Source organism: Acomys minous (assembly GCF_964271855.1).
Source record: "Acomys minous genome assembly, chromosome: 13".
Lineage (NCBI taxonomy): Eukaryota > Metazoa > Chordata > Mammalia > Rodentia > Muridae > Acomys > Acomys minous.
This window is the reverse complement of record NC_140495.1, coordinates 22442459-22466334: the sequence shown is the minus strand read 5'-3', so window position 1 is coordinate 22466334 and position 23876 is coordinate 22442459. Positions and strand designations below refer to the sequence as shown.

General features: G+C 44.8%; 1 protein-coding gene and 1 long non-coding RNA gene across 8 annotated transcripts; one reads left to right on the top strand and one right to left on the bottom strand.

Moving 5' to 3' along the window:
• Positions 1-64: 64 nt before the first annotated feature.
• On the top strand, positions 65-18014 carry LOC311580685. 2 transcript variants are annotated; one of them, XR_014773555.1, is made up of 4 exons: positions 65-176; positions 3146-3219; positions 16443-16633; positions 17643-18014. It is a non-coding gene; the product is annotated as an uncharacterized lncRNA (long non-coding RNA). The 2 variants fall into 2 exon arrangements; XR_014773556.1 differs by having other exon boundaries at positions 69-176; positions 16443-18014.
• On the bottom strand, positions 7079-23876 carry SLC35G2 (solute carrier family 35 member G2). 6 transcript variants are annotated; one of them, XM_084752363.1, is made up of 2 exons: positions 23486-23876; positions 7079-8573 (listed from the first exon to the last, which is right to left on the bottom strand). In XM_084752363.1, exon 2 carries the CDS (start codon positions 8553-8555, stop codon positions 7317-7319), a length of 1239 nt encoding a protein of 412 aa, XP_084608489.1. In that variant the 5' UTR covers positions 8556-8573; positions 23486-23876; the 3' UTR covers positions 7079-7316. The 6 variants fall into 6 exon arrangements, with proteins under 6 accessions (XP_084608489.1, XP_084608490.1, XP_084608492.1 ...); XM_084752364.1 differs by lacking the exon at positions 23486-23876 and adding an exon at positions 23349-23464; XM_084752366.1 differs by lacking the exon at positions 23486-23876 and adding an exon at positions 23354-23464.

The window sequence follows — 23876 nt, the reverse complement described above, 5'->3', positions numbered from 1 at the left end:
CGGGCAGGAAACCCGCTCCACGGCCAATCTCATAGGCTCCCATCGCCTCCGGAGCCCGCCCCTGACGCGCCCCAGCGGAGTGCGCCGCTCGGGGATTGGGCGAGCCGGGCTGTCAATCTAGCGCGGTGCTGAGGGTTCGGTGAGCTGAGACTGCGCGGCCGCTCAGTCGGGAGAAGGTGAGGAGCGCAGGGCCTGAGGGCTGTTTTCTCCTCCCCGGCGGCTTCCTCGGTGGCTGCCTACTTTCCTCCTCTCCCTGCGCTGCAAAAAACCTGTCATTATCATCGCTCATTAACGACGAGCCGTGGCCCCGAGATCAACCCAAACTACGCTGGTTCCTGCATCTGAAAGGGCCGACCAGCTGCACATTCTTAGGGACAGGGGAGTAACAAAGAAAAACAAGCCTCGGAGAAAAATATAGGATGTTGGTGCATTAAAACCACAACCAAAATAAGCTGTCTGAGGAACTTCCGAGTGCCGTGGCGCGTGAGCAGCCTTCGCTCTCTCTCGCCTTCCAGCCCTATGAAAAGGACAGTTACCTTTGCCCTCGGGCAAAGCGTGATGACTGTGTCACAGCCCTACCCCTTGCCTGGGCATTAGTAAATCGATTCTCTTCCGAACTAGCCTTGCAGCTACGCATAAACCACCTCGTTATTTCCTAACCACCTTTGTTGCTTAGTGTAGGTGTGGCACCTAAAAAAAAAAAAAGAAACAACTCTAGGTTAGGTAACGTTGATGAAACATGAGTTTTTGCCTCCAGCGTAGCTGCACCCATATACCTAGATTGCAAAGTTTATTAAATGAGGAACTGTGTCAGCTTTCAGCCACCCCCGTCCCGTGCTTAGCACAATGTCATCCTCAATTACCGAGGCATTAGTACGTCTTCCTTTCACTTTTTAATTTGAATTTGTGTGTGTGTGTGTGTGTGTGTGTGTGTGTGTGTGTGTGTGTTCCAGTGTTTGGCATACATGTATGTTTGTGTATCGTATGCTTACCTAGTGCTCCTGGAGACCAACAGAGGGTATAGGATCCTCTGGAGTTGGAGTTAAAGATGGTTTTGAAACACTTTGTGTGCTGGGAATCAACCCCAGGTCCCCTGGAAGAGCAACCAGTGCTCTTAATTACTAAACTTAATACAGGCCCTCCCTGTGAGTCCTAAAAAGTCGCTTTCCTGCGTTTAACTTGATTTCCTTGTTGATGGATACACAGGTTGGCCTACCCCAAGTAAAATACAAATTACCTCTGACCCCTTCCTAGCCTTAGTTGAGAAAAGTAGACCATAAAATTGAGCAAAGGACACTCTACCTACAGTGTGTTGTTACTATCAAAAGTAAGTAATGTAAATTACATGTTAAAAACTTACAGAAGCCTATGGTCCCAGTTCTGGGGGAGGCAGAGGCAGGCAGATCTCTGTGAGTTTGAGGCCAGCCTGGTCTACAAAGCGAGTCCAGGACAGCCAAGGCTACACAGAGAAACCCTGTCTTGAATGTGTTTATGTACATTAATGATTGTAACACATGTTACCACTTTGACACAGGATGTTGACTGTAGAAGGGGTGATGTACACTAAAGGCAAGGAGTATATATACTCTTTCCATTTGATTTTATTGGAAATCTAAAATTCCTCTTTAAAATCTAGCTTAATTTTTGTTTCAGAAAGAAAGAAAAGAACTCTGTCTTGAAAACAGCAACAACAAAAACAAACAAACAAACAAAAAAACATACAGACCGCAAGGTGGTAGTGGCTCATGCCTTCAATCCCAACACTTAGGAGTCAGAGGCAGGTGGATCATAGGCCAGCCTGGTCTACAAAGGGAGTTCTAGAACATCCTGGGCTACACAGAGAAACCCTCTCTCAAAACAAACAAACAAACAAAATATAATATGGGCTGGAGAGATGGCTCAGAGGTTAAGAGAATTGATTGCATTTCCAAGGTCCTGAGTTCAATTACCAGCAAGCAACCACATGGTAGCTGACAACCATCAATAATGTGATCTGTTGCCCTCTACTGGCATGTAGGTGTCCATGCAGGCAGAGTACTGTATGCATAATAATAAATAAATAAATCTTATTTTGTTTTTTGTTTTGTTTTTTTTTCGAGACAGGGTCTCTCTGTGTTAGCCTTGGCTGTCCTGGACTCACTTTGTAGACCAGGCTGGCCTCGAACTCACAGGGATCCACCTGCCTCTGCCTCCTGAGTGCTGGGATTAAAGGTGTGCGCCACCATGCCCGGCTCCAAATAAATCTTTTTTTAAAACCCCAAAAATACAAAAACACAACAAAAAAATAAATAGACCACCACACTTTTTAATCTCAAAATGCAAGAGGCAGAGAGGTAGGTTCAAGTTCTGCAACTTCAAGGCCAGCCTGGTCTATGTAGCAAATTCCAGGACAGCCAGGGCTATATCGAGAGACCCTGTCTCAAAAGCAAACAAAAACCATATAGGTACCTCATCCCCCCATTAGCTCCAAAGGAGGAGATCGGGACATTAAAGAAAGGAAATATGAGCCCTCTATATTTTAAGGCCTTTCCCAGGAAACTGTTGACAGCTTACAGTTAGAATGATCTAGTTTAGAGTTCCTCTCAAGGAGGAAGAAAGCCCTACCTATCTCTTAGCAAGAAGTTATCACAGGCTTGATATGGAAGTGTAGAAATTAGTGGGCCCTACCGACTAAATTTAATTTCTGCGTTTGGTGTGGTTACACTGTTACAGGAAAGGGTCCACTTTGTATGATGGGGCTCCTAAGAGTCCATGCCAGTGTCAGATATTGAGATTCAAAGCCACCTGAGTTATTAATCTGCTAAACACAGCACTCGCAGAGAGGCGTTAAGGCACAGTGAGAGGGGAAATGTGTAATAAGACTATTTGGGCCAAAAGAAGGGTTTGGGAGGGTGTTACATAATGTAAAGGCGTTAGGCAACTGTAGAGTGTTCATGAAGTAGATCGTGGTTAGAATTGAAGCAATATGTTAGGAAAGCAATGAGAAGTCACTAGGGACTTGTTTGTTTGTTGTTGTTTTTCATTACTTTAAAGATTACTCTGATGCTTCCCGGCCCTAGTTGCTTCTGCTGAGGAGCAAATTGCAATTCTTAAAAACAAAAACAAAAACTTTCATGTGTGTTATGTTTTCTTGTGTTGTTTGTAGAATGCACTAGGTGCGTGCAGTTTCCTCAAGGACCAGAAGAGGGCATCAGATCCCCAGAACGGAAATATCAGAGGGTAAGTTGTCAAGTGGGTGCTGGGAGCCCAGCCCGGGTCCTCTGAAGGAGCAACAAAGTGCTCTTAACAGTGGGATCATCTCTCCAACTCCAAGCTGTAGTTCTTGAAATATCTTATTTATTCATATTTATTTGTTGGAGGGGTGTGGAGGTCAAAGGAGTTGGCTCTCTCACTTCACCGCGTGGGTTCCCGTGATCTGGTTGTTAGGATTGATGGCAAGAGCCCCTTATGCACGGAGCCAGCTCACTGGCCGTGTGGCTCTTGGCATCATTTTTTCTGTGCATTTGTCTTTTTGCTCAGGTTCTTTTTAAGAGGCTATAACTCCACACTCAGCAAAGGCGCACTCATAAGTAGCACCGTTTCTCCGTGTCTTTTCCTATTTAGTCTGCCAAGTGGTCATCCAGCTCCCCAGATTTCTCAGTTATTGGTACTTATTTTCTATTTTGAATCAAATCTGAAAACATTCTGGTTAATTTTTTTTTCCCCAAAAACGTCCTGCCCTATTTTCATCCCCCGTACGCGGCACCGCTTAGTACCGTCTCCAATCTCTCCCAGTCGCTCTCCAGCCCTAAGCCTCCCAACCCTCCTCCTGTGCTTTCCTTTGCTGTGTGTGTGTGTGTGTGTGTGTGTGTGTGTGTGTGTGTGTCTGTCTGTCTGTCTGTCTGTCTGTCTGTCTGTCTGGGTCCGTGCTCATCCACGGCAGGTTGCACCCAAGGCTCACGGGCGCGGCCTTCGCATTCCACCACAGGCACCCAGCCATTTTAGTTTTTTAACTTGTACATTGGATCTTGCTAAATTGCCCAAGCTGGCCTCAGATGCAGCGGCGTCCTGCCTCGGCTTCCTAAGAAGTTAAGATTACAGACTTATACCTCCATGCTGGCTCAGTTTGCATGTCTATCAATAGCTAATGTCTAGTAATTCCTGAAAATATAAATGTTGGCATTTTCTCAAAGCTAGGTACCTTATTAATGGCTTCGGATTTGTTTGGAGATGATTTGGTGACATTTTACTCAGGAAAACAGAAGTCGCAAAGAGATCACAAGGGAGGAGCTTTAGTATTATATGTTAATGGACTGACAACTGAAGCCACGTTTGGTGGCTCATGCCTGTCATCCCATCATTAGGGGGGCAGATACAGGAAGGATCACCCCAGGCTCAAAGACAGCCATGGATATATAGTGAGACTCTGTCTCAAATAGACCTTTCCCCCCAAAATAGGCCATGGGCTAGGGGCGGGAGAGAGCAGAGGTTACACTGCAGTGACGCAGGAGAGATTGCTTCATGGATTAGCTATCACCCCTAAGGGACAGTGAGGAGGGAGAGTCAGGTTTAGACTACAGAATTCAGAAGCACAGAGGCGTGACCCAGCTGAGGTATGATAGAGCTCAGACCTCTAGGAGGGCGCGCTCCAGCTGGCTCTTCTGCTGCTCAGAAGGAATGGTGGTGGGGGCCGCGTTAGAGGAAGGACCAGTGCCAAAAGTAACCTAAGGGTAGAAATGGTGGTGGGGGCGGTGTTAGAGGAAGGACCAATGCCGAAAGTAACCTAAGGGTAGAAATGGTGGTGGGGGCGGCGTTAGAGGAAGGACCAGTGCCGAAAGTAACCTAAGGACAGAGTGAAATCCTGCTGGTCTCACCACAGCCCCAGGTCAAAGGGCACCAGATGCTAAAGGCAGTTAGAAAGAGAGAGGTCTCTCTCTCGCTTTCAGTCTCTCTCTACTGACTGTTTTTGCTTTCTCGGTTACTTATTTGCTTAGTTATCTGTTTGTTTGTTTGTTTGTTTGTTTGCAATGCAGGAGTTTGAACCAAGAGCAGCTTGCTGCATAGTATGCCACCGAGCTATAGCCCCAGTAAACCCCCGTTTGAAAACAGGTCTGGCTAAGTTGCCAACACTAACCCTGACCTTTGTGATTGCCCTGCCTCAGCCTCCCAAGCAGCTAGAGTTGTAGTCCTTTGTCATCAGGTGCGCCCCTCTGTGATGTCCTCTGTAGGCAGAACCCTGGGAGAGATACGAACTAGCATCAGAAGAGTGAACCGCGTCAGGTCTGCGCCGTGGAGTCACATAGGAAAGTGTAGAAGGGTGAGCTGGGAGCTGAGAGGCAGTACCTTAGTAATCAGTGTCACGTCAGCACGTGCAGAACCGATGATGGCCCGAATTAGATGCAAACTAATGCTGTGTCGTAGGCCTTTACAGGCCTAGAGGCCCTTTTGAAGAGATTCCCAGGATACCATGTCAATTTCCTACTATATCATGATTACTGCTAGTGTGTTACAATTTTTTATTATAATTTTTCTTTATTCTTGAGAATTTCACACATGTGTACAATGAAATATGATGGTACCCATCCCCAGTTCCCTCCTCTGACTCTCCATATGCCCCTCAACATGTCCCCCTCCCAGCTTAATGACTTTGTTTGGTTTGGTTTGGTTTGGTTTGGTTTCCTTTTCCTTTTTCTTTTTCTTTCTTTCTTTCTTTTTTTTTTTTTTAAGTTTTTTGTTGTTGTTTTGGTTTCCCTTTGTAACCATGGCAGTCCTAGAAATGATTTTTTGTTTGTTTTTTGTTTTGTTTTGTTTTTTCAAGATAGGGTTTCTCTGTGTAGCCTTGGCTGTCCTGGACTCACTTTGTAGACCAGGCTGGCCTCGAACTCACAGCAATCCACCAGCCGCTGCCTCCCGAGTGCTGAGATTAAAGGCGTGTGCCACAACACCCGGCTAAGATGTCTGTTTGTTTTTATAACCCACTAAGCCCAATTAGTGCTGCCCATATTTGGGGATTGGGGACCTGGAACGCAGAGATATACACCAGTAGGAACATCCCCCCCAAAAAAAAACAAAACAGAAAACTATTCTCCCTCCCTGAACAGGCGTCAGCCAACAACAACTAACTCAGTAAGGCGTGGGTCTCGGAGGGTTCCTCTCCCATCGCAGCTGGATTTGCTGCAGGCTTCATCTTGTGCAGGTGCTGAGCAAGGAGCCACAGCTGCTTCCAGTTCATCAGTGCACTAGGCATGGCAGTGTCTTTTTTTTTTTTTTTAGTATAGCTTGTCTGCTTTACTATACTTATCATAGAATCATAAACAGGAACAGCTATGAAAAGGTTTGCGTAAATTAGGACAAGGAGACTCTGTCCAAGCATTAGATGCCACATCATCAGGCAAAAGATGGTATGGATCATGGACTGTATATAACTGTGAGAAATCGTTATACCCTACATTGTTTCCTATACATTGCATAATGTGTCCTACTAGGGGAAACACATTTTCCATTCTAATGTTTAGACTCCCCTCTCCTTACTCAGCTCAGCTCAAGCCCTGTCTAAACCTCTTAGATTTTTTTACTAGAAAAATGCACTTTAGCTAAAGTGTTCAACATTTTATCTAATTGTGTAGTTTTCATGAACAAATACTTTTAAATATTGAAGGCTGTTTGTTGTACATTTGTAGAACATTAAGAATAAACATTTTTCAGCTGGGCATGGTGGCACACCCCTTTAACCCCAGCACTTGGGAGGCAGAGGCAGGCAGATCGCTGTGAGTTTCAAGGCCAGCGTGGTCTACAAAGCAAGTCCAGGACAGCCAAGGCTACACAGAGAGACCCTGTTTTGAAAAAAAAAAAACATTTTTCACCAGGCATATTGGCACATGCCTTTAATGCCAACCTCAGGTGACAGAGGCAGACAGATCTCTGTGAGTTCAAGACCAGTCTGGTCTACATATCAAGTCCCAGGACAGCCAAGGACTACATAGAGAGACTCTGTCTCATAAGCAAAACAGAAACATTTTTAAGTTTTAGAAGTTTATGACCATGGAGATTCAATCTGCAACTCCTAGTCTTGTCTCTTTAGTGATGGAGAATGACACTCTTCTACAATTACCTTTTATTAATAATTTTAAAGACACCAAACTCACAACATATTTAATCTATTTAATATTTATGCTTTACTATATTAGTCTGGAATATTTTTCTGCATCTGCATAATATATTTATATTATATAGCACTCTATTAATAATATAACACAAAAGACATCTATAGGTAAATATTAAAATGGCAGTGTCCATGTTCATAACTAGACATTAACAATATAGTAATAACCAGGTATTCATTTAATGGGAGAGTCCAGTATTTCCTGATAGTCTTCCCTCCTTACAACCCTCCAGTAAAGTTTATAGCCAGCAAGGACAAATACACTGATCATAATGATTACCCCTCCGAAAACGTCATAAACGCTAGGAAATATGTGCAGCACTAGAAGCTGCAGGACCATAGCCACCACGATCTCCAGGTGCTGCACGGTGCTGACTAAAGCTGGGTGAAACTTGTCTAAGGCATAGTAAACGCCTAAAAATGCAGCCGTGGAGCAGACGCATATAGTGATGAGATAGCCCCACGTCTCTCCGTCTAAAGGGATGACGGGCTTTTGAAGGACAAACATAGTGGATACTCCCCAGATTGTTCCGGTCCAACCAAAGGTGAACAGTGCGGTCCACATGCTGATCTTCTCCTTGATGGATCTGTACACGATCATAGACAGAGCAGTGGTCAGCCCCGCCATCACAGTCATGGTGTACCCAAAGGCTTCTTTCCAGGCGTTTAACAAGGACTTGTCTTCATCAACAATGTTGGGAATCATGACAAGACAAACACCCAAGATGCTGCAAAGCACGGTAGCCATGTCCACGTACGCCATTTTCTCATCTACAAGCAAAAAGGCTAAGATGGCACTGAACACTGTGGTGGTGGCTCTCCACATCGTGGTCCCATTGCTGGGAGGAACTATTGTGAAGGAGGTATAAGCACAGGTGATGGAGATAACGTTGCATACACCATAAAAGAAGAGTCGCAGTCTGTATCCGCTGGGCCCAAAGGGAGGCTCCTGGTAGTAACGCACAACCAACACAGATAAGACCTGAAAGACGGAACGGATAAAGATGAGCTCTAAAGACGGAACTTTGGAACGATCAGAAGCTAGCCTCGTGATAAGAGCCACACATCCATGAGCCAGTACAGCCCCAAGCAGCACGATCCACAGTTTTCGGGACTGAAAAATGTTTTCCTCTGTAAAGCTCTGGAACGGTCCCATGCCACTGGCTTGTGGGTCTTCTCTTAGTGGAGGCTGAGTGTCCATAGTTCCAAACAAGGTTCTTCCTTTTCTTTTTATTTCACTCAGCAGGCTCTTCTTTGGGTTTTCTTCCATAAACCTGCCGTAGTCTTCATTGATTTCTTCATACCCATCGTCCCCAGGTTGGGGATAATGCGAGGTGTACTTCACCATGACTGTGTGGGGATGTATTTTCACTCGTTTTTTAACTGGATAGTTTTTAGATGACGAAGTATCCATTCCTTCAGATAACAAATTCTATGTAAAGGAAAAAAAGAAAAACATACATGTTCACTCCATTGAAAACTGCATTAGCATTTTACAAATATATACTAATTCAGTGATGAAAGGTAGAGATTATAACAGGAGTCTAGAAATATATAGGAAAAGATGATCTGGCGTATATGAAGCCCAATTGAATTTTCCACCCTCTTATCACTCCTATTGTGGACCTGTCCCAATGTCTCATTCTGGTTGCTCTTCGTCTCACTTAGCCCTTTTGTTGTGTGGTTGGTTAGTTGGTTTTTTGAAATAGGGTGTCATGTAGCCAGCCGACACTGGTCCTCCTGCCTCCAACCCCCACTGCTGGGGTTAGAGCTGGGTATATTCTATACCGAGCTTGTCTCTTTCAGCTTTATGTCTCAATTTTCATAACTTACTGATAGTTCCCTATCTTTTCATTTCTACCTATCTTGAAAGAAAAACACAAAAAATAAAAAAAGCAACTTCAGTCACACCTTGACTTTTTATTATGTCCACTTGTCTATGTTCTAAATTGTAAAGACGTAAATCTAATGTATTCTTAAGTAGTGTGTGTGTGTGTGCGCGCGCGCGCGCGTGCATGTCTCGCATGCACTCGTATTTATGCACAGGTATCCTCACAGGCCAGAGAAGGGTATCAAATTTCCTGAAGCTGGAAATTTTCTGTGAGCTGCCCTACATAGGTAATAGGAGCCAAACCTGGGTCCTCTGAAAGAGGAGGAAGTGTTTTTAACCACTGAGCCAACTCATTAGTCCCCAAAAGTATTTTACATAATCAATTCTACATAATAACAGAGTCTAATCCAGGTGTAGTGGCACATACCTATAATCCCAGCACTTGGTATTGTGATAGAGTGTTGATTAGAAAACTTATTTAGCTTCCTTCAAAGTAAAGATTAAAGAAATGCTGAATATAAAGAATTTGACACAGTATTATATATAGTAAACACTCAATAAATGTCAGCAGTAAGCTTGGCATTTTCACCTATAATTATCCTATGAAACATGGGTATCTTTTATAGTGTTTTTCTTTCTCACTCAGTGTGCCTTCCTCTCTTTGTTTTCTTACACCCTAAAAGCTGATCTGGCAATATACCTCACCAGATAGACGGAGCCCATAGGAATTCTCCGCCATACAGGGGAAGGGACAAAGAGGAAAAGAGGAAACTTTTTTATCCTCATGATTCCTAAAAATCTTTGCCCAAAACTCATCAATTCTAGGGCCTTCAGCCATGACCCCAGAACCAAATCCAGTTCTGTGCTTTTGACGCCTTCTGGGTATCCAGCTGTTCTGTGGACTCCTCTTCAGCTGGAAGAAGTCAGGGAAAATCCTAGCCAGGCCTCCAGACCCTCCAGCTTCCTAGCCCACCTCCTCCCTGCTGTCCCTCCACCATACCATCAGGAAATCTCAGTCTTTTATTTCTCACTTCCATCAGGCTCCGCTTTAAAATCATGGCTTTAGCTTCAGTATCCTCAAACTCGGTCACAGCCTCAATTTCCAAGAAGAATTTTTTTCCCAGCCCCCTCGTTCTGTTGGCCGTCTCCAGGTTCCTGGGTATTCCGAATTCTCTTTTCTGACACCACATTCCAGATTGGCCATCACTCTTACTGTTTTTGTCTTTGAAATGTTTCTCAGATTTTTCTCTTTTCTTTTTCTCGAATTCCATGTTACTGTCATTGTTCTAGATGGAGCTAGCGTGGGTTCCAGACTGGAACGTTACCCTGGCGTCCTGTCTGCCCCTCTTGAGTTCCAGCCCTCCCCTAAATCCCACCTGTGTTATTCTGTTGTCACATTAATCTGTCCTTAAAAGATTCCTCCAAGTTTCCTCCATCCAAAAAACAGTTCTCTACAGACCTCCTTCTGGCACTATCAAACTTCAACTAGCCCAGTGCACCCCTGGAATCCCAACACTTAGGAGGAAAAGACAGGAAGACCAGGAGGTCAAGGCCATCCTCAGCTACACTACATAGTGAGTGGATGTGAGGCTAGCCTGGGCCACATGAGATGCCGTCTCAAAAACAAAAAAAGAAAAGTTAAATTCAGCTCCTCTGCGGGGCACTTGGTACCCTGCTTGTCGTGGCCCTGGCTGTACTTAGCCCCTTGGCGTCTACGCTTTGCTCCAGCAACCTGTGTGGTGTCTCCCCTGACTTTGAACCATGTGTATAAAAATAATTTCCCAAGCCCTTACCCTACTAGTTTCTCCTCTGCTTCAATCTTATAAATACTAACCCTGAATCCGTCTTTAGGAACAAGCCTTCTCTGGGTTCGCCAGGCATTCCTTTATCTAAACAATTGCGGCACTTCTGATCCAGTTTGTATGATGTGATCATGTCGCTTCCCGCTTGGCTCAGCTCTGGAGTGTATGTTGCTAGTCACTGCACCCCCAGTTTAACTCTGTCAGTTCTCCTCTCCTGATGACCACTCATTATCTTAATGAAATTCTACATTCCATAACTCCTCATTTGCTGCTATTGTTAAACTGCTACCCTACAGCCAGTCTGAGCTTTCCCCTCCTTCTCAGGCTGTCTGCAGCTCCAGGGGCATGGCGAGGGAGTGTGTGTAGCTGGCTGCTCTATTCCTCCCATTTCCTCCCTTTGGGGACTGTGAGAGTCCAATTCTGTCTTCACTGCTGTACCCATCACCACCGTCTGTGACCACGACTCACTGCAGTGCTTAGCTGGCACATAGCAATGCCAAACCTGAGTGACAGCCTACCTGATCTAGGCTAGGAAAAATTCAGCTTACACCAGGCTAAATGACAGCACCTCAGCATATTAGCTAAAGTCTGCTTCAGTGAAGGGCTGCCTGAGTGAGGAACTCCTCATCTGGGGCAGAAAAGCAGAAACTTTCCCAGAGGGGACAAGGCTGCTTTGAAGGGGTTAGGCTGACGGCAGCTGGGGCTACCAGGGAATGCACTGAATTAGGTAAGATGACACTAGAAGACATAATGAATGAACCACGTTAGGAGTGAGATGTACGTGGCCGAAAGCGGCTAAGAAGAGCTGGGCTGAACTGTGGACAGTAGAAGACGGACCTCGGGGTTTCTCAAGCTGGTTCCACCTGGCCTGTAGGAGGACTAAAAGTTAACCTTATGGGACTCGCAAACGAGAGGAGGTGAGAAGAGAGGCCTGGAGGCCTTGGGTGGGGACAGTGTGATGACCATTGGCTAGCGAAGCTGGTCCAGATCTGAGCTGGAGACTCAACTGACAGTTCTAGAGCCCTAAGTCAGGAGAACACTGGGAGCAGTCTGCAAGCTGTGCAGAAACTGCGAGGCAAGGGCTGCGTTCAAAGGGAGAAGACTTGGGGGAAAGAGCAGAGTGCACTGGAAAAGGGAGGCGGCGGGGAGTTGAAGCCGCGTCTGCTTAGAGCCAGGCTGGCCGTGCAGGTTGCCATCCTTCTGAAAGCAGCTGGGCATGCTGGTTCCCTGGCTCCCCACCGCTCAGAGATGCTTCATGACTTAAAGGAGTGAGTATAGGAAGCCGTGCACACCAGGGCTTTGGGGTTTTGTTTTGTTTTGTCTTTTTGAGACAGGTTCTCACTGGATAGCCGTGGTTGTCCTGGAACTCACTCTGTAGACCAGGCTGGCCTAAAACTCACAGAGACCCACCTGCCTCTGCCTCCAGGAGGCTGAGGTGAAAAGCATGAGCAGTATCCGGTTTTTTTTAATGGGACTTTAAAAAAAATTTTTCACAAAAGTTTTTTTTTTTTTAGGGCTCTATGTGATAGTTTTCAAACAAGTGGGCAGATTTGGCTTGTGTGGAGGTGATGACGCCTGTCTTGGAACAGAGCGATTATGTTGTGACACTTTAAAATCTATGCTGGCACACTAATGAGTGTGTTGGCTGGCAGCTAAGAACATGCTAGAATGCAAGATTTTCACCACTCTCGTTATCAGTCTTTTTTTTTTTTTCCTTTGATTTTAGAGGTCAGTCCCGGGGCCTCATGCATATCAAGCCAATGCTGGACCTGAGCTACGCCTGCCGCACCCAAGTCTCACAACTTACAGTCAGCCACTCCCCTTCCAACTACTAATCTCTGACAAGTAGTTTTATCAATTTACATAAAATATGCCATTCTCAGATGACACGTACTTATCATCTGACACTTATTTTCCTCCTGCCTGAAAGAAAAAATAGTTCAAGCAAAAGCAATTTGCAGTGAGATCCTCACCTTTAAATTCAGCTTGCTGCTGACTCTATTAAGTATAAAAGGGAGGGCATAGCTAGAAAGTGGGAAAGAAGACAGTTGGGAGAGGGAGTGGGCAGTGGGAGGGGGGTCTTACTGCGTAACCCTGGCTGTCCTAGAACTTACTATGTAGACCAGGCTGCCCTCAAACTCACAGAGATCTGCGCACCTCGGCTTCCTAAGTGGTAGGATTAAAGATGTGCATCACTATGCCCAGCTAAAATGATGGTGTTCTATTTTATAACATTTTATATGTGTCTACATGGTTAGATCATTGATTTATTGTATTGATTACATGCTAATTAAGTGTAAAACAAAATCTTGGGCTGTTGTCATGCTTCTTGGCTGCTTGTCATGTACCTAAGTCTCATGAAAGAGTATCAAGGATCCCAGCTGAGTTCAAAGACGCCCTCCAACCATCTCAGATATGCGAGACTCTGAACAAAAAAAAAGCCGCACCCCAGGAGCAATAGTTTATTCTCAGAGCCCTGAAACACTAGATGCACCACCTGCTCCCACCCGCCCTGCCTTCCTGCCGTGCATCTGTGTGAGCACCAAGCCCAAACCCTCAAACTCCACTGCAGGCCAATGTCTGCAAATACCACCGTGAATGGGTCCCAAAGTTTCACTCATTTGATTTGTTTTAATCATAGCTGATTCCTCACATAACAGGCTGGTGTTACAATTAATAAAGTTACCATTCAGTCACCTCTTTCCATATACTGTATTTCAGTAAAATTCCAGAGACAAGACCATTAAGAGGCTCCACCCGCAGTGGATCGAAACAGATGCTCAGACTCACAGCCAAACCTTAGAGGGGGCATGGGAAGCCTTCTGGAAGAGTGGGTTCCAGGGGCTCAGGGGTCGGGGTTGGGGGTTGAGGGGGCAAGCGGGGAGATAGAAGGGCCCTAAGGAAGGAGGAGCTCCACAGAAGACCAACAGAGCCAACTAACCTTGGCCCAGGAGGGCTTGTGGAGACGGAAGCACCAACCAAGAAGCACACATGGAGTGGACCTAGGCCCCCCACACATTGTCTTCATGGGGTCCCCTAATAAGAGGAGTGGGGGGGTCTCTGATATGGTCTCTGTTGCCTGCTCTTTTGATCACGTTCCCCTGGCGGAGCTGCCAGGCCACCGTGGAAGAGGGTGCTATTTGATGCGCTGGAGTGGGTTGGTAGGAGGGGGTGTGAGGGAAGGGAGAAGGAGGAAGGAAGGTGGGACTAGGAAGGGTGGAGGGAGGGGGCTATAACTGGGATGTAAAGTAAATAAATAAATAACTAAAAAAAAAAAAGAAATGGTCATTAGATGCCCTCTTGTATCAGACCAAATTATAAGTCACATTTTGCATTAAATTTTACAATACGTGGTAGGCAACATAGTATACATAGACATATTAAAATCACCACACTCTATTTATGTATGTAGGACTCATTCATACTTCAAAGGGGAAAAGACTTTATCAAGTCGCTCTTTTTGCCAAGGACTCTATACATTAACAACAAGCATTGTGTAATCCATCTCAAAACTTAGTTAGCAACTAACTAACTAACTAACTGATTTTTGTATGTGTGAGTTCCGCCAGCCATGCCATTTCCAGTAACAGAACCTAATGAGCTCCTCAGTAAGGCATGTTAGGGTAGTCACCATGGTTCTCTTTATATGATGAAAAGTTAGAAATAACCTAGTTGTCCACTGGGGAGGGGCCAAAGGAAAACGCCTGTGTAATACACCACCATGCAAAGGGATAATAATATGTACATAAAATGATAGAAGAATGTACATATATGTCATATCACTGAGTTAAGAGAAATTTATAAAAGAGTATCCATGGGCTGGGGTTGCAGTTCAGCTGGAAGAGTGTTTTCCCAGCATGGATGAAGTCCTGGGTCTGATGCTGAGCACCACATGAGCCAGATGTGGTAGCACAAGCTTGTAATGCCAGCATTCTAAAGGCAACAGCAGGAGCCTAGGGAGTTCAGTGTCATCCTTGGCTACACAGGACGTTTGAAGACTGAGATACGTGTGATTTTGTTCCCCACTTAAAAACAAAAACAAAAACAAAGCCTAAAGAATATTCATGGTCAAGTTCTATTTATATAGAATAATTCATGCATGTGAATACATTCATATGTACTTACAGGGTTTTTTTTATATGTATCTATTTAAAATCTGGGGGGGGGGGAATTAACCCACTTTTTAAAGAAGACAAAATAAATCATTACTCTGTGCTTTAGTCTAACAAGTCACCCAAGAAGCCAAGCATAGCTTTTGTGTATCTGTGCCATCTGTGGGAGGAGAGCTGTGGGTAAATAGACCATTTCACAGAGAAAACATGAATGGATGATGTCTGGTGCTCAAACCAAAACAGAGGTAAATGATGACACAGTGGGGGAGATGCCTTTGTTATTGCTTTTGAGTGAATCCAGTGGATGTGCTTGTGTGTGCATTGTGGCATTTTTCATGACAAACTAAAAATATAATGTAGATTCCACATGGCAGCAAAGAGTGTGACATCATCACCACTGGCTTTTCTTACATAAGTTACCACCCCATAAATCTTCATGCTAATGTGGGGAAATCTGACCTGAACAGATGAACCGCCTGCTGCTCTTCATACCATGCACAGATTTCCGATGTTCTGGACCAGGAAGTGGAGTCAGCACTAAGGCAGGAGACACTGTCCTCCATCTCCTATGATTGCAATTTCAGAAGCGGCTCAGAAGCAATGTTTCCTTCTTCAAAAATAGAGTGAGGGATATTTTTATGCCTTATTGCAATGTGTTCTTAGCACAGCGTAGAAGGGGGTAGGAAGACGGTTCAGTGGGTAAAGGTACTTGCTACCAAGGCTAACAAGCTGAACACAGAGAGACCTGGCTCTCACAAGTCATGTGATGACCCCCCACACACACACACATGCACACGCACATGCACGCACGCGTGCACATACTAAGTAAATGTAATAAAAATGTTTTATGAACAAAACAAGCAGAGAAGAGTATTTGTGGCAATGGGGATGGTAGATAGCTGAATGATCCTTGAAATGTAACCATGTAACCATGAAGGCCACCATGGCCTTCATCTGACTGCCCTACCCTTGACGCACATGTTTCTTATGGAGATCACATCCCTGGGGCCTGACTCGCTGTCTTCGTTTCTGCCACCTTAGCTCTGCATCTCTTTACCCACGAGCCTCTTTTTACTTGAACATCTTCTTAAAGATCCACTAAAGGGCTCTAACAAGTAATTAGTAACCTTTGAGCTTTTTATTTCCTGGCCCACAGCTCTCTTATTTATGTAATGCTGTGAAGAAGAGGCTGGCAGAGCCAGCAGGACTGAGTCTTAGGAAGATTGGGGTCAAAGAAGTGGCTCATAAGGTCAGGAAATTGGCTACATCAAAGGAGAAAGAGCAAATAAATAAATCAAGGATAACAGGAGCCAGATTCCCATCAAGTTTAAAACTTGAGACAATCGGGGACTGGAAACTCACTTGTAGAAGCTCTTCTCTTAACAATCTGTCCTTTGGGCTCCAGGACACTTTCTTCTGGGCTATTAGAGCAGTCCTTGACGCGCTCTAACATTGTGGGTTGTGTGCGTGCCTTGCTATAGCCCCTGATAAGCTGTTACCACTCCAAGAACAAGGATATGACTGTCCTTTTTTTTTTTTTCTCTCATATCCTGAAGGTCCTCCCTCAGAACCAGACTCAACAAATGCTGACAGAACAAGAGCTCTTAGGCAGGCACTCGCTCGCCTCGCTGGCCTGCTTTGGAGAGAGTCACTACGTAAGTATTGACCTTTACTCCTCAATCAGCTGGTGCAGAGCTTTGTGTCCACGGTTCTCCAGTCCAGCTCTCTCATATCTCCTGACTCTGATGTAAGCGGACATCAGAAACAATAGGGGAATCTGCCCGTCACCCTCCATCGTTCTCCACAGCCGTGCTCACTCTCCCTCCAGACCGTCACTCCTGCTCAGAGCAGTGGCTCAGCCAGCAATAGATAGAAATCAAGGGTGAAACAAATACAAAATGAGATAAATGGGTCACCAAGGGTTTTTTTTTCCAGGTTATTAACTAAAGAGTCCAGTAAAGCTTCTGCCTGATACTGTGGTGTCTTAAGTAAAAAGAAGTTGCCCCCAAAATGAATGATTACATAGTCAGGAGTGATTAAACACACCCCAGTAAAATGTTAGGCATGAGAATGATCATTATAGAAATTGTGTTCAGTGCACATAAAGTATTGTGCACTACATGAAAATATCAAAATATTGGGTACTACATAAAAGTATATAAAATATTAGGCACTACATTGGTTATAAACAGCAGTGAACATAGAGTAGACAGTTCAGCACTGCAATTTTATATAAATGTCAATATTTTAAATTATGTATGCACATTAACACAGGGCAAGGTAAAATTTTGATCAAGAGTCAGAAAAAATGTTCCAGGAGCTCAACTGGTCCCTGCCAAGTGAAGAACATTTCCTGGGTACAAACCAGAAGGGAAACAAGTGAAAACCCAAAGGCAAGGCAGTCAAGCGACTATCATCCTTTTCCCCATATTTTCCCACTATTGCTAAGAGATTAAAGGCAGGAGAAAATATGTGTAGTGATAAGAAAGGAAAATTTGCCTGATTTTATGATCAAAATATAAAGGAAGGCCATTCAGTAAGAGGGAGGAAACAGCAGAGGCTCACTGCTGGAACAGCAATGTGTCAGTGTGTAACAACATCACCTGTGGCACCAGATGTCCCAGCAAGACACCCAAGCAAGGCTCTTAGAACCTGCGGAGTCTCATGCAGTGAAGGAAACCCAGTTAGAACGTGGCTACGCTCTGACCTCTTCCCCGACCAGATCCCAGCCGATGGAGTGATATATTTCCTTTCAGTTCATCAGGAAGCAAAATGGTCTGATTCTCATTGTGATGACCACAGACACAGACATGTGTGATTGCCAGGCACAGGGATGTTGCCAGAGAGGTCTCAGGTGTGGAGAGCAACGCTGTCTGTCCAGGTTGAAAAGCACCAAGGAACTTAGCTGTCTTTGTGAATTAAATAGTTTGAAAATGAACCTTAGAAGCTTCCATTTAAATTGTGCTTGATTGCCAGATGTATTTATATCTACATATATTCTCTTGGCTTTATTAGGCCTGTTTCTTCGAGGAGATTGAAAAGCATATACAGGCACTTTACAGAATGATTTGTGAGCTGAGGGTGCAGCTCAGTGGTAAAGCGCTTGCGTAGTATGTGTCTTACCCTGGGTCTCATCCTTGGCACTACAAAAAAAGAGTTTTTAAAATTATGATTTGTTAAGGTACCAATTTCCCTGCTAGTCTGTGTCTTCCTCCTACAAGTTCATATGCAAGAATGTGCAGAGGTAGCGACTTCAGAAGGTGACTAGGTCCATGAGGGCGGAGCTCTTACCACTGTGACACATGGGGATCCACCATGGGGGAAAACAAAAAGACTGCTGTCTATGAACAGGAAGCAGACGCTCACCAGATACCTAATTTTCTAGTGTCTTAATCTTGGACTTCTCCGCCTCCAAAATGAGGAGAAGCAAATTTCTATTGTTGATAAAACCATCCATTTTGTTATAGCAGCCTGAAGAAACTAAGACTGTCCAAACACTACCTTTAAGAAAGGATTTGCTTTAGCGTGTGTGTGTGTGTGTGTGTGTGTGTGTGTGTGTGTGTGTGTGTATCTGTATCCCACATGTGTGCAAGTGTGCATAGATGTCAAAAGACAGCCGCAGATGCCCGGAGCTGGGAACTAGAGGTGATTGTGAGGCACCTGACATGGGTGCCTCTGGGAGAACAATAAATGATATTAATCGCTGAGCTCTTGTTCTAGACCCCAAATACTGTTTTTATATGAGTGAAGTCACTAACTCCTAGTTCTAATAGCTAACATAGAGCTGTATTTTGTTTTTGTTTTTGTTTGTGTGTGTGTGTGTGGTGGTGGTGCACGCCTTTAATCCCAGCACTCTGGAGGCAGAGACAGGCGGATTGCTGTGAATTCGAGGCCAGTCTGGTCTACAAAGAGAAATAAGTATTTTTAAAAGTAATTATTCTCATTTGTCTATTCCAAAATTATTTTAAGCCCTAGAAAGAAAATGATACAGAAAAGTTCATTAATACCCAAATAATCATTCTTTTGTTTTGGAGAGTATATTTCATTGATTCATAATGGATGGTTGGAAAAGGCACCTGACCAAACTTACGTGTATAAATTCCTATGCATGGGTTGTTCTCTTTTTAGAAACATACTGACATAAAGTCCCATTTTGGCTAATTAGGGTACTTGGACACATTTCCTTGTGGCTCCAGAAAAATATTCTAAAGGATAACTTCCTTCTTTAAAATTTGCATTCTAGCAATTTTTAAAAATACTACAAACTAAAGTTAAAGTAAAAGCACTCTAATTAGATTCCTAAAAATTAAATATACCACACTGAAGGACTCAGACTAAATAGCTTGTTACTTCTTTCTGTTCCCGATTATGCACGTGATGGTGTCAGCTAAGTCAGTTAGCTGCCATGGTGCACTGTACCTTGAACTATAAGCTAAAATAAATCCTTTCCCCCTCAAGTTGATTTCTTAGGATATTATATCATAGCAACATCTAAAGAATCTCTCTTTCTCTCTCTCTCATACACACACACACACACACACACATACACACACATTTACACACCATTCAAACAGAAATTTGAAAATATATATTGAAATTTTCTATACAGCATAATACTATAAACAAAGTTAACAAAATTTTAAAAATTAAAAAGAATAAAAACTGGTGGTGTAGGCCTTTGTACTCATGTGACAATCACTTGAGTTCAAGGCCAACATGGTCTGCATGGGGAGTTCTATCTAGGCCTTTCAGAGATACATAGTGAAACTTTGTTTCAAAAGTCACAACAAACAGGATAACAATAGTATACAAAGAGCTTGTATGAGTTAAAAAAAATGAGTAAGGATGTCAATAGAAAAATAAATATTTGAGTGAGCAAGTCACAAAATGAGAAATAAATATTGCTAGTGAATAAATGAACAAGTGTTCTTTTCTGTCTGTCCAGTTAGAAAATACCTTTAGGAGACTGATAAAACCTGATTTTTGTGAAAGATGGGGCTACTGACACTCAAATTTACTGTTTATAGCACCATATGTTCCTTTTAAGGCACAATTGTAAATAATGTTTGCCCAGTAAATGTTCCTTAAGTGTGGTGCTTTTGGAGAGGCTTAAAAGAGCAAATAAAGCCGGGCATGGTAGCGCACACCTTTAATCCCAGCACTCGCAAGGCAGAGGCAGGTGGATTGATGTGAGTTAGAGGCCAGCCTGGTCTACAAAGCAAGTCCAGGACGATAACATAGAGAAACTCTGTCTTGAAAAACCAAATAAATAAATATTTGAACAAATTAATGTATGAAAAAAATTCATCCTTTGAACCATAAATTTTTTTGAGCATGTAAAATATGTTTTATTGTTTTTTGAACTATAAATTTTACTTCTAGAATTTTATTATAAGATTGTGAGCCGGGCGTGGTGGTGCATGCCTTTAATCCTATCACTGATGAGTCAGAGGCAGGCAGATCCCTGAGCTCAAGGCCACCCTTGTCTACGGCACTCAGTTCCAGCACAGCCCCCCCACAAAGATTGTAATTAAACAAATTTAAGTGTCTATCAATACATAGATTTTAAAATGGAGCATATATAAATACAAAGAAATAACATTTGGCCTTAAAGAAGAAAGAAATTCTATCATATGGAAAAATATCAATGGAACTTGAGATATCATGCTAAGTAAAATAAGTCAATCACAAATACTGTGTGACTCCACTTACGTGGGCAAAGCCATAGAAAAGAAGAGAATGGTGGTTGCCAAGGGGCTGGAGGGCAGGGGGAATATGGAGGTACTAGTCTAAATGCACAAAGTTTCAGTCAAGGGAATAAACCCAGGAATGGCTGTACATTGCCCTCTAGTCAGCACTAATGCTTTATCATCAATTTAATGCATTTAAATCTTTGAGAAGATAGAATTCATGTCATATTTTTACTATAACTTTTTCCTTAGATCTATTTTTTTATGTGTTTGCCTGTATGGATGTATGTGCACCATGTCCGTGTCTGGTGCCCTCTGAGGACAGAAGAGGTCACTTGGAACTGGAGCTACAGAGCATTGTGAGCTGCAGTATGGGTGTTGAGAATCAAACACAGGCTCTCTGCAAAAAAAAAAAGGCAAGCACTCTTATCTGCCAAGACATCTCTCTAGCTCCATTCTTACAATAATTTATTTTAAGGATGGTATTAGGTTAGGCATGGTAGGTAGTACCTGCGTGTAATCTCACCTTTTGGGAGCTGAGGATTGGAGGATTGGGAGTTAAAGGTCATCTTTGTCTGCATACCAATTGAGGCTGCATAAAAATTTGTCTAAAAGAAAAATATATATAGGATTTGCTGGTCTTGGTAGCACATAACCACAATCCCATGTAATCCCGACACTTTGGAGGCTAAGGCAGGACAATTTTGCATACAAGGCCAATGTGGGAAACAGCAAGACCCTGTCCCCAAACTGGAAAGAAAGGAAAACTATTTGCAGAAATGTCTTGAACAGTGGTTCTCAACCTTCCCAATGTTTCCCACACTTCCTCAGGTCTGGTGATCCCCAACCATAAAATGATTTTGTTGCTATTTCATAACAGTAATTTTGTTACTGCTAAAAATCGCAATGTAGCCAGGTTGTGGTGGCGCACGCCTTTAATCCCAGCACTAGGGAGGCAGAGTCAGGTGGATCGCTGTGAGTTCAAGGCCAGCCTGGTCTACAATGCAAGTCCAGGACAGAAAAACCCTGTCTCAAAGAACCAATCAATCAATCAATCAATCAATAAGAATCACAATGTAAATGTCTGATATGGGTCCCACAGGTTGAGAACCCCTGGTCTATAGTAGCAAAGCATAAATGTTCAGAAGTACAAGAGAAATACAGCAGACAGAAGAATGGTCCGTCTAAAGTGCAGGTGTTCTTGTAAAAGAGAATGTTTGCACTTCTCTGTTATCTGAATTCCTTTAAATAAGCTTGCTTTCTTTCTCTTTCTTTTTATTTATTTATTTTTCTGGCACTGAGGAGCCCACATAAGGTCCTTGCATGCTGACTGGGTACTTTATCACTGAGTTATGCTCCCAGTCCCCCTAGTACAGCATTCTCTAGGACTTAAAATGTGTGAATATTTAGCTGCTCGGCCAAGCACCAAGCACGGTGCTTGGAGTAGGCACGGTGCCTTTGGAACAGATGATTATGAAAGTTAATGGTGCTGTAGAGTCCAGAAACTCAAGAGGTGTCAAAGAAGAAAGATGGCTCACAAAAGGTTCTGGGAAATGTGCGGCTTGTGGTACATGACAGCTTTGAAAAGAGCATTATGTTTGTGGGCATGTGTGCATCCACGTATCCTACCCACGCACACGAGGGCCGCTAGTGTGCTCGCTCGCGGTGTGTACTTTCACTTAGGTAATCCAACAAGCTGTACACTTGCTTTATCACTTCCTCCAAGGTGAACCACGTTTCCCTGCAGCGATACTCTCAGGAGACCACGCTCAAGCCATCTGCGAAGATTTTCAATGTCTGGACGGCTCTGTCCTGTCCACCTGCCTTGGTGATGGGCTATTTTGGGGGCAAAGGTGCAAAACAGGAAAACATGGCTGGCATGGACCCAGGAAGTCGTCGACTAGGGCAAGAGGAGCTTCAGCACCACGGACACCACCGTCAACTGTGCTCAAAGCCCTTTCCGCGAGGAGCAGCCAGCAAACATGGCCCCTTCAGGTCCGCTCCCTCACCTTCCCCGCTTGGAAAGGGAAATTGCTCTAGCTCCGAGCGGAGCCGGGTGACAGCCTGGGCAGTGACGTGGATCTGCGCAGCGCCCGCAGCTATCTCAGTATGAGTATCCTTCCTGCCAGTTCTTGCGACCCCTTTCCTCCCTCTAATGAGCCAAATGGACACACGCTGCATCAAATTCTAAATCCAGAACCGATTCCGTCAAGAAAATCCGCATTTTCTTCGGCGTGGATGGATGAGGTGGAACTGACTTGCCCGAGCGCCTCCAGCTCCACATTCGACCATGGCCGGGCCCTTCCTCCCCTATTCTCTCTCGAGGCAAGATTTTTTTACAACCAGGAAAAGCTTAGCCCATCTAAACTGGAGTTCGAGATTCGTGGACACAGGGCAGGAAAAGTGATGGCAAGTCCAAAATCTTTGTCAGACTCCTAAAAGCACCAAGCAATTTTTGAAAGTTGCATTTGCAATCACTCCTATGACGCCACAAGCACTCTGCGAGCTTGTATGGGCTCCGGGACCAGAGAAAGGACAACACCTTGACCTTCATCATGGTCAAGGCAGACTCGGGGAGGGCCCACGCAAGCAACGGCGTCAGGACCCGGGATGCGTCCCAGGGCTGACCCTGACTTTATCAACCCTCTGTTTCCGTGCTCTAGTACAGCCTCAGGAGAAGTGGGCACCCACCGATGGCCTTTCGGGAGCCCTGCAGAGAAGCGCGCCCCATGGAGGTCTGTCAAGTAGGCGGGGCGCTTGACGACAGCCTACCTTACCCCAAGCGAGGAGCGCTACCGATCAGTGCCGCCGTCGCAGGGCTCCGTGCGCTCCCTCTTCCTGGTGGGACCCGCAAGTAGGCAGAGTCCATCACCGCCCGCCAGCTGCCCACCCGCCGCCGGGCCGGTTACCTGTGAGTCGCCGCAAGGCGGGTGCGCCCGGAGCGGACTCAGCCGGAGCGTGGCTCCTAGTCCGGCCTCCTTAGCCAGCTGAGGCCGCCGCGCGCTCGGCGGGGACCACTGCAGCCTGGGCTGCCGGGGCGACTAGCCAGGAGAGGGGCGCCAGACGCGGGCACTGCGCCTGCGCTCACCGCTGCCCCAACCCCCCCCCCCCCCCCAGCAGCCGCTAGAGGAATGGAAGACCGCAGGAGCCCACCAGGATGCTTGCTTGGAACCAGGGGCTGGCCCTTCCCAAGAGGCTGGAGCATCCCTGGCCTATGGAAGCTGCCAACGCCCTTGGAGGGCTGGAGGGTGGGGGAGGACGCGGAGGCAGCCAGTTAGAAGAAATCAACCACCAGCCTGG